The 10,533-nt window shown below is 56.8% G+C and overlaps 1 protein-coding gene across 1 annotated transcript; it reads right to left on the reverse strand.

Annotated features, from left to right (window-relative positions):
* Nucleotides 1-396: 396 nt before the first annotated feature.
* Nucleotides 397-5,651, reverse strand: LOC119111515 (transient receptor potential channel pyrexia-like). The gene is made up of 2 exons (XM_037235331.1): nt 5,460-5,651; nt 397-3,813 (listed from the first exon to the last, which is right to left on the reverse strand). The coding sequence occupies exons 1-2, from the start codon at nt 5,536-5,538 to the stop codon at nt 1,154-1,156; spliced, it is 2,739 nt and encodes a 912-aa protein (XP_037091226.1). The 5' UTR covers nt 5,539-5,651; the 3' UTR covers nt 397-1,153.
* Nucleotides 5,652-10,533: the final 4,882 nt, after the last annotated feature.

Consider the following 10,533-nt stretch of genomic DNA (forward strand, 5'->3'; position numbering starts at 1 on the left):
CGTGGCCCCTGTCCCGCGGCGGCGTACAGTGGGCGGGCGCCTCCGGCTGCCCGGCCCAGCCTAGCGGGCGAGCAGCGCCGCCGCCGCCGCTGTTGTGTCGTTGCTTCGTTACCGCGCTGCCGGCCAGGCCGATAACGGCCCAGCCCGAGTTATTCATCGCGCTGCTCCAAGGCCGCGGCGCGGCGGGCCTGTCCACGTCACGAGGGGACCACGTCGCCCGGCCACGAACGGCGGACGTGCGGTGTGGTGCGGCGGCGACGGCCCACCGCAGCTGCCCCGACGGCGGCTGAAGCGGCTGTCTGCCGCGCTACGGTCGCGAAGGGCTCCCTTTGAACGTATGGACCCGTTAGGATGAAATAGTTTATCATTGGACACACAGCAGCTGTGTCATTCAACATCGCCTGCACACATTGGTCCGTCTATGCGTTGCTCGAACGTATCGCATTTAACCGGCGCGATTGTAAAGCAACTTCGGATCGGTGTTTTGCGTAATAAAGGCACGTTGCGAGTGCCGTACATCAGCTGTAGCCTTCGTTGTACCACAGCTGTACGGACGTATTGCCGCGTATCGCAATGATTTCTCATCCCGACCAATATGCAGGGAAAAACCAGCATTGTTGAGCCATCTTTCAGCCGTTGCACCAGCATAGTATTCGATCACGCTATGGTGCGTAGTGTTTTGAACAGCTTACTGATACATATCTTACTGAGACGTGTCATACCTACTTAATGCAACTTTCTCTCTTACACAACGCGTTTTGAGCCATGCGTTTGAGTCATGCATCGTATGGTGAACCGGGCGGCTATGAAACGGGTACTGGTTCGAAACCACCTCCGTCGTCAAGGGCACAAAAACCTCTTAACTGAGCGGCTCGGCACACGGAAGCAGTACAACACCACACATCAATGTACGCATTTCACGCTCGATATGGCCTCTTCTTCATGAAACTACACCATGTTCATGGCGTCTATCACGCTCAGTCCTGTGTGCCGATCTCGCTCACTTCGTTCGGCCTGCCGTCCCTCGCCTGAGGAACTGGCTAGTGGTGCAGCTCTGCCGTGCAGCTGCCGTCCCAGCCTGGTCCTCTGTGACCCCGGGCTGGGTCGGAGCTCGGGGAAGGGGGGGGGGGGGGGGCGAGACAGCCAGCAGCGCTCAAACCGAGTAAAATGTGTCGAGCCGCGGCGGGCTGGTCAGGTTGAGGCGACGCTCGATGATACCCATCTTGAGCGACACCTCGGCCACGGTGGCCAGCACCGTGTCCAGCTTCTGGCCGAGCTCCTCCAGCGAGTCGCGGCTGGCCAGAGCGTTCTTGCGGCGAATGCGACCGCCGCTCCTGCTGCGACCGGCGCCCTCTGGCTCAGTCTGCTCGTCCCGGTCTCCGTTGACGTTACGGACGGCTGATGTCTGGCGGTCGGAGGCGGGCGCGCTGTCCGGCCCTAGCTCCGCCTCAGGCACCTCGTAGAGCGGGCCGAGCTCGCCGGTCTTGGCGCGCACAGACGCCAGTATCTCGGCCTGCAGCAGCTGTTCGCGGGTCTCGCGGTCGGCGTCGGCCGCGCGGCCGCGCAACAGCGCCAGCATGTTGCGCTGCATCCAGTCGTGCATGGTGTATCGAGACGGGCGCAGTTCGCCCGTCTCGGTCGTTCGGTACAGCCGCGCGCGACCCTTGGCGTTGGGGCGGAAGGTGGCGCGCAGGATACGCTCGCCGTCGTCGGCTTCGCCGTTGCCGTTACCGTTCTCGGTCTTGTCTGCCGGCGTGCAGGTGGTGTCCGCTGCCGGCTGGCCCGACAGGCGCTTGTCCACCTGGCGCAACAACAGCTTCGGCAGCAGCGTTACTTTGGCCTGCATGCGCCGACAGATGCGCGAGCGAAGCACCGTATGCAGGACTTTGGAGTAGATGACCGACTCGATGAAGAGGATCTGGATGACAGTCATGCGTAGTCGTTGTACGCCGGCCGTCTTGAACAGGCCCTGGATGTCGTTGACAGTGAGACCGATCAGCAGGTTGACGGTGATGATCGACATGCTGACGATGAACAGGATAAGGATGAGGTGAGCCGTACCAGGGTAGAGAAGCGCGTTGTTGCTGGTGAACATGCCGTCATATTCGTACTCCCCCATCATCATGACGAACGTCTTGATGAGCGCCACTGGGATGGTTTGGAAAGCGGCTTTGTCGCCAAACAGCACCTGGAAACTGAGTGCGAACGCCACCAGTAGCGGCGAGTAGACGAGAAGAAAGCCGACCAGGTTCTGAGCGACGCGGATAAACATATGTATGTATATGCCGATGCTGGGGAAGCGGCCCACCATAAGTGTCAGCTCCATCCAGGCGGTCAGAATGAGCCAGGCGACGACATGGTGGACCCAACCGCCGTAAGAGTTACGGCCGATGAGCAGTGCCGAGTTGAGTGCAATGATCACCACCTCCAGCCAGTTCTCAACGCTGCCTACGTACAGCCGCCAGCTGTACAGCAGCTGGAATATCTCGCGGATGGTGGCGGCGATGGTGAGGGTACCGGAGATGCAGGCCAGCACCTTCGTCGCTGCCGCGTACGGTTGCATAACACACATCATTCCGTAGCCCGTCACTAGCAGCGCGAAGCACACGTAGAACGCGAAGCTGAAGATGAAGAAGCGACGGACCTGCAACCACTTGATGTGCAGGAACGTCTCGACCAGAGGGTGTTTGAGCAGTTCGTCCTGGTCGGCGTCGACGATGGCTCGGAGTACGCCTGTCTCGGGCGCCGGCTGTTGGCGCGCGGCGTCCCAGAACGGCATGTAGTCCAAGTACACCTCGAGCTCGGAGCCGTCCAGCGGCCGATTGTTGGTGGTCATGTAGTGCTCGAGCACGTCTGGTACGGCCGAAGGCACGTTCTGCAGCAGCGTCAGTGTGGTGGGCTCGTCTCCACGCGCCCCGGCCACCAACAGCAGTCGCACAGTCTCGCGGTTCGTGGCCAGCTGCAACGGCGTGCGACCGGCCTTGTTAGGTTGGTGCAGCGCCGCGGCCGGCAGCCGGTCGAGCGCCGCCGACACGGTGCTGGCGCAGCCCGAAGCGACGGCTGCGTGCAGCAGCGTGTTGCCGCGTGCGTTCTGGCAGGCGCAGCGGGCACCCAGTTCGGCCAGGGTGAGTAGAGCGGCCGTATTGCCGGCAGCGGCCGCCTGATGCAGCGGCGTCAGGCCAGCCATGTTCGTCGCCTCCAGCGGCGCGTCGGCCTCGCGCAGCAGCCGCACGAGCTCGATGGTCACGTCGATTGGGTGGTGCACACGACTGACCACATGAAGCGCCGTGTCGCCGACTGCGTCGGACATAGCTGGGTCGGCGTCGCGCTGCAGCAGCAGGTCGAGCATGTCGTAGTCGCCCAGCGACGCCACCAGGTGAAGCAGGATATTGGGCCGCAGCAGGCTGGGCAATGTCTGCTGACCTCGTGGCGAGCGCAGGCGCGCGTGCGGCTGTCTACTGTCGCCGTCCAGGCGCGTTCGCTTCCGTGATGTCTTGGACACGGCGCGCATGTCGGCGTTGGGGTCGGCGCCGGCGTCGAGTGCGGCGGTCGCCAGCTGCGTGTCGCCCGTGAGGCAGGCGTTGAAGAGGCGCTGCTGCTGACTGGTGCCGGCCGCTGGCGTTTCACGCTTGATTTCGTCCTTGCGGCTGACGGAGCGGCGCACAATCTGGTCCATCTGGCGCGACAGGAGCTGGCTGGATAGCTGACCATGTGGCAGTGCCTGCAGTACGTCTTCGTCCTCCGATAGGTCGGCCGCCAACGGCGTCAGCGGTGTCGGCGATGTCAGCGGCGTCAGCGTCGGCATGGCGGCGTCTGCAGCACGGGTTACCTTGTTAATGACCCAAGACACCGCGCAGCAAATACGCACGTAATCGGCAGCGTCGCCGACAGGAAGGTCCGTCCGAACGCGGCTCCTCGGAGGCTCCTGGAAGGAACTTTGGTGCGCGTATCCGCGAGTGGCGCTGCGTCAGCGGACGCCGCCAGCAGCTGCGCCTCGACTGAGGGTCGATCCAGACCAGCGGAACACAAGGTCGCCGAGCGTCTCGGCGGCAGGTCTGGCGGTAGTCTGATAGGAGGTAGCCGTGGTCTTACAAGCGGTCGTCCGGCTGCACGGTCAAGAGCAGCCCGCGCTGATCTTGACCTGCGATGCTGCTCTGGCCGCCGGCGATCCCCGGACCTGGGAGCCCATGTGCCCTGACCTAGTCGGCGGACATGCTGTCATAGCTTGTAGCTAGTCAAACCAGCCGAACACTTTGCGAAGAGGTGTCGTGGAATACCTCCATTGTACAAATATCATTAGCTTTGATGGCACAGTTGGGAAGATTTGAGTATACCACCTAACCCAGACGTTCTTCAGGGACAGGTCCCCCTGCTGCTTCATAGACCAGGAGCCCAAAAACTTGCTGAACTTGCTGAAGGAGGGCAGCAAAAATAAAAAAGCAACGGTACCATGTGTTTACGAAGGCTTGTCAGATGAAATCAGGAGAAGTTCTAGACGATGTAACATCAGGACAGTCTTCAGAAGTTGCTAAACGCTCCAGACAGCACTTACCAAATCAGCCTACCGACATCTTGGGATTTTACTGAGGGCTGCATGTGCGACATGGCGTTCAGCTGTTTGGAAACAAGTCGCTCGCTGTCGGTCAACAGGAAAAACACGGAAAGGCAACCATTCGGAATGAAACGCTGAGGTCTGGCGTGGCAAAGTATGCAGGATCGGAAGGCAACCACCAACCAGCATGGGATGAGACGCCATAATGGATAGAGAGCAATGCTGCAAAGCTATGAAATCAGGGAGGCAGCAAGAACACGGACAGTCAGCCTTATATGCCTCCTAATCCTTCCACGAGGTTGATTTAAGGATATTCCAGCACCGAGAGATTTCCTTTGCCGGTTAGCTCAATGCTGGAATCGTAACATGAAGACCCTGGCTCGAATCCCAGCAAACGCAAGGAGAAAATTGGGCTTGCGACGCGTACATGCATGAAACCTCAGCGCTACTCACTCCTTTCCAGGACCTGACGACGGCCTGAGAATGAACGGGCCAAAACGATGTGTACATAGCAGCTGACTGGACGAGCACGATAGTTGGAACAACTATCCATGCTACGAAAGCCTCGTCTCAATCGTTCTCCGTAAAACTTAAGCTTTGGAGGGATGTCCTCGTGGGTGCATGTGGGGAAACGGGCCTTGAGAATCTCGACATGTTGGACCCCAATGGCATGCCGTCAATGGGCCATCAGCCGTGGAGATAAGCTGTCCGAAGAGGGAGTGAGAGACCGGACTGCCCTCCGTGCCGTTGGTTTCCTGGAATTCCCAACTATCCTGCACCTATACTCATTTTGGCTGCGTTGCAGGGACGATACACATTTTCCTTCATGAACTTCGCCGAACGCAGGCTTATCACGGTCTCGGAGACATGTTGTCGACAACAGCGCGCGCCGCAACTGCTCCCTCACCTGCTGTGTGCGCAATCGGAGTGAGCCGTGGCGTCGCCAGGGGTTCCTCCCCCGGGAACGGTGAGCGCGGCATCACCATCTCACGAACACTGGCCACCCCCGGAGCATGAGCACGGGCTCCGCCGGCGCCCCTCCGGGCTGTCCCAGGGAAGCCCGACCACCACGTCCGGGCGGCGGCCGCTGCGGGACTTGTCCCCCTCGCCCCCGGCCACCGACTGGGACGTCACTGGACAGGCGACGCCGGACGGTTCGTCGCACGTCAGGACTCCCGGTGTGACGTCACAGGAACGACGGCGGGCGGGGCTGACCGTGACCGACACCCAAAGCCGGGTGTGGTCGGACACTGTTACCTGGCGCCAGGGGCGACTCGAAATCGCCAAGCCGGGAGGGAGAGCGCTCGCATTCCGGCCGTGGAAGCGTGCCGGGGTGCCAGCAGGTCGTCCCAGAGCAGGTCCCTCATCGCCGTCAGATCGTCGATAGGCGGCCCGACTCGATGCGCCTCTTTAGGAGTGCTGAACGGCACGGCCGGGGTCGGAGCGCCGACGCCGGTCGTGATTCATAGGTGCCTGTGGCCCACGCGACTCCACGCCCGACGCTTAATGCTTGCACGGCTGTCCCCACCGGCCCACCCACCCCTCTGTTGACCGATGGTCGCCCCGCAGCGAGGGCCGATGAATCGCCCGACTGACTGAAGCGGTGGCGCAGCAAACAATGGACGTCGCCGAGGCGCTGCTGCGTCATGTTACGCACTGGCCTCCGGCTGTCTTTGTGTGTCTGGGCGTTTGCGGACAGGCGTCATGTCTCCTCGTGCGACCTCGACGAGGCCGGCTGTGGAGCCGTCGAGTATAAACACCTATTGGCTGACACACTTGCGCGCCTGAAGCAGGGCGCTGCTGGGTCGCGAACTCAGACGAGCCAGGTTCCGTTTGTTGCCGTTGAACGCGCTGCACGTTTATCAAGCGGCGAGGACAAGAACATGGCCCGGGTTTGCATGCAGCAGATTTTAGTGTGCTTGTTCAAAAGCTGACTGCTACCGTCGGCCAGACACCTACTTTAAGAGACAACCTCGTTTCAAAAAGCACGTGGTAGCCACAACATTAGAGCAAGCGCTGCTTCGTGCGACTCATTCCTTAGTGTTGCATGTGCGTACCCAGTGAGTGACTGCCGGTGTTGGCGTCAGACCAACGCCAGTCAGACCAAGGCCAGGGTTGGTGTCTAACAGCGTCAGGATCATTCAGGCGATTGCTGTAGAAAGAAATGTTCACTCCTGGAACCTGAGCACCTGGGCTATTTTGATACCTGTTGTTTTGCGCTGAGAACACTGAGCTTCCAGTGGAATACAGAAAGCAAGGCATTACTCATCCGGGCAAACCTAAAGGACATCCTGGCAAACAGAAGAGGTTTGTTGCCGGTAACCTCTTCTGAAGAAGAATAACGACCTCACCTGACGTGACCACCTGAGAAGGCGCGGAGAGTACAATATTAGCAGGAGGATGAAGCTATGATACTGAATGCATTGCAGCACAGGGAGGCTTTCAAATGCATGCTGGCGGTCGATGCAAGCATCCAGACGGAGGAGAGCTCCAAGCGGCATGGGAGAGGGATGCCGTCCAGTGGCTACGTAAAGACCAGAGCCGTTCGGCGTTGGACACGTACTAGCCACCATGAACGGTAGCCCGTGATGGCAGCCAGAACAGAACTGGCGCGGTGTGCGTTTGTGGTGTTTCTCAGTGGTGTGCGTTGTGTCGAGCTTGCGCTAACTTGTGACAAACCGTGGCCGCGGAAACGGTGGGGAGGAGACTTAGGCCCTCTCCACCCTGTATGAAAGTTAAATGTTAACCATATGGTAATGGGCGCAAAATGACCATTGCAGTCGACGCGCTCGAAAACACCAATAAACGACAGCATAACTATATGGTGATGCACGAAAAGTGTTGCTGTTCGAAGTTAGGTTGGCCCTGTGTTTGAACGTTACTATTTCCGGAGACCAGCGTATCGTCCAAGGAAATAAATGTCTTCTTTGATCACCAATGATACAACCGTGGCTTTGTAAGTAACATTTTCCTAGCTTAATTTATGAACCATCCCGTTTTTGTTTGCAGAAGGAATGGCGAGAGGATTTCCCGAACTTCAAGAAGAAAGTGTCGCGGTGCGTAAGGAGAAGTCAAGAGGAATGCTAGACATCATGATACACCAAATGGTATGGCCGTTGTCATCCATTAAACTAGCAGGCATTCGTCTCTTTAAAGGTGGGTGGTATGGATCTAGATTTCGTCGCGTGAACTCGCGGCCCTGTGTCGACTTCATATCACGCAGTTTTGCCAATGACTTGCAGAGCTGCCGGGCTGTGCGCTGTTATTATGAGGCCAGATGCCAAATAAAATTGTGTTGCAGACCGGGCCCGCCGCGGCCACTTGCCGCAATGTTTAAAACCTCTCCTTTTCTGTCAGCGTGTTTTCCTCCGTTCCAGGGCGGTATCCCTACTCCTGGAAAATTTGTGATACACGGACCTACCGGCGACGGCAGTGATGGGGCCGCCGCGCCGCGCGGCCGGCGGCGCGGCGGGCTCCCACTGGGACGTGCCGATCTCGCCGGCCCTGCCGTGTGTGCGGAGGTTGTGCGCCGGCCGACGGCGCCGGCGGAGGGCCACTGGCGGACTGGCGCACAGCCGCGACGGCGCTCTTGGCGCGCCCGGACTCGCGTGAAGCGTGGCCGCCACCGACGGTGTGCAAAATTCGCGGCGGCGTCAGCGCGATGTGTTTGCTTTGGTGGCATCGACATGAACTTGTAGACTCGGCGAGCTCAATAGAGGGAGGCACCGGCGCTGTGGGCTGGCGTGGCACGCGGTCAGCTTATGACGCTAGATTTCATCCGCCTTCGGGTCTTCTTGTGTTACACAAATTATGGTGCGGCGCGTCCAAAGTAGTCTAAATATCGCCAGTGCTTGTACCTACCACCTGCCGAGTCGTCTTCCGTATGCCTCCGCTCGACGTACGTAATGTTACCATGAAATCAAATGAGAATAGGAAACGAAAAGACACCGTGTACAGATCTTTTTTATTCCGATATCTTTTCAGAGCGATCGCTGGTCATGCGGGGACTGGCGAAAGAGCTGATGGCAATTTTTATGACATGAATGCAATACATGTCTTTTTTAGCCAAGCGGACTTCTTTGCTGCCCTGTAACAGGCGGCACCGTGGCTGAGCTCGTGGGTCTGGCAGAAGGCTGGCAGAAGCGTGGCTGGGTTGCCGTAGCTGCCGGACGTGCGACTGTGCTGCTCGTAGCGGATGGGTGCAAGTTGAACGTCCTCGTTTCAAGGATAATATTTCCAAGAAGATCGATATGTTACCTGTCGTGGTGGAGACATGTCAGGAGTAACTGCGGCCTTTGCGTGTGTCAATAATTGGTTTCCATTTACCTTGCGGTATTATTGCAGTAACCCAAATCAACGCCGAATATAAAGGTTAAAATTAAAGCAATTGAGGAGCTTCTTTACAGTTAAATACACTCCCCGAATTAACTGTACTGCGTTCCGGGCGTGTCCGTCTACTTCCTCGCAATGTGCCCATTGCTTTCGTTCGTCTCCCATCCTCAAGCCATCCTCGTGCACACAGACAAACATTCTGCAGCGCTCCGCAGAGTTGGCCCGGGATGCAAGCTGTGAGCATTTCCAGTTGTGAAACTGGTGTGCATTGTCACATGTCTCGATAATGACGAAACTGGTGGGTACTGTCACTGTCGTCTTAATAATTAGCTCTTGTAATCCTCTGGGCTGATCATGATGTGATGCGACAAGTCTTGCCAGGTGTCTGTTGCCGTTGTGTCAAGTCATTTGTGCAGTATCCGTTAATATTTTCAAGGGGATGAACTTCGTTCTGCACGTGGCCCCATGCGTCGCGTCATGGCGCGTAGTTTACCTTGGCGGACCCGGGCACTGCACATATTCGTCAGTCCAATCCCGGCGGCAGCGTTTTCGTACAGTTAAACCGGAGCGTGGGGCTCATATTTTGCTGCCTTGCTTTGGCATGTCCCTGCTTTGTTTTGATATCTAACTTGGAATAAAAGCGACGGCTCGTTCATCGTGATCCTCTTCCATCTTTCAACTTTCGACATTCAGCACATTCCCACTCGTTTTCCGTAGGCTTCAGATTCCCATCTTAACTCCATACATTGAGTCACCTGTCTTTGTGGTTGCACACCAGTCGTTTCAGATAGCTCCTTTTGATGCTGTTCCTTCAATACGAGTATTGAAGTCATAGCCGTCACCACGTTGGAAACGTGTTGTTGAGTCACCTGAGCTTGTCTGTCTTACACACCCGCTCCTGTCTTAGAGCGTCCGACCTTTCATGCCACAATATCTTGACAGCGTTGACCTTATACAAGTTGTCAGTTTGAGGGGCTCCCTGCCATCATGTATGAGCACAGCGTAAGGATGATACCTGTAATCGAGATGAGTATGAAACAATGAAAGCTAAATCAACTGACGCCAGGTGTTCATTTGTTTACATTTGCGCTTGGCCAGCGGCCGCTTTCCAGATCACGAATTCTGCAGAAAAACTAGTTACAGAACACAGTAGTAATTTGGAAATATTTTATTTTGATGCGAGTAAGAAAGGCCTCGGGGCTTCTGTTATCAGCTGGGAGTTCTTATGATGGTCATAATCGACAGCCAATGTGCCGGAAGGTACTCGCTAAACGACATTGAATTTTTGCAATATCACCTATATTTGCTTCATAGCGCCACTTAACTTGTGCCTCCTGTTTATTGAAATACTATTATTATGAACGATTATTATGATTACATTAACGGATTATCATAACGAACTGCCGAAGGCATAAGTACTCCAAACTAAAACTTGTACTCGTCAGGATTCATATGCACAGATTAGAGCATGCTCTCTGAGAAATGAGCTTGCAATTGTAATATCTGCGCATTAGGAGGCTGTCCATAAATTACGTTACGCATGGCGGAGAGGAAGTTTCCATGGGGTGCAAAAGAAGCTTAACAAGAAAGGAAGAAGTGATTTTGTACAGCGTAACGTTATGGTGAGGTAAAGCTGTAGGCCATACTCA

The sequence above is a fragment of the Pollicipes pollicipes genome, unplaced genomic scaffold, assembly GCF_011947565.3.
Source record: "Pollicipes pollicipes isolate AB1234 unplaced genomic scaffold, Ppol_2.1 Scaffold_7261;HRSCAF=8764_pilon_pilon_pilon, whole genome shotgun sequence".
Classification (NCBI taxonomy): domain Eukaryota; kingdom Metazoa; phylum Arthropoda; class Thecostraca; order Pollicipedomorpha; family Pollicipedidae; genus Pollicipes; species Pollicipes pollicipes.

Bases quoted from the DNA above. Each gene is read 5' to 3' on its own strand.
- LOC119111515 (XM_037235331.1), bottom strand. From the start codon at position 5,538: ATGGTGATGCCGCGCTCACCGTTCCCGGGGGAGGAACCCCTGGCGACG. The intron at 3,814-5,459 runs GTGAGGGAGCAG...CCCGTGCTGCAG, and splicing joins TCCGATTGCGCACACAGCAG to ACGCCGCCATGCCGACGCTG.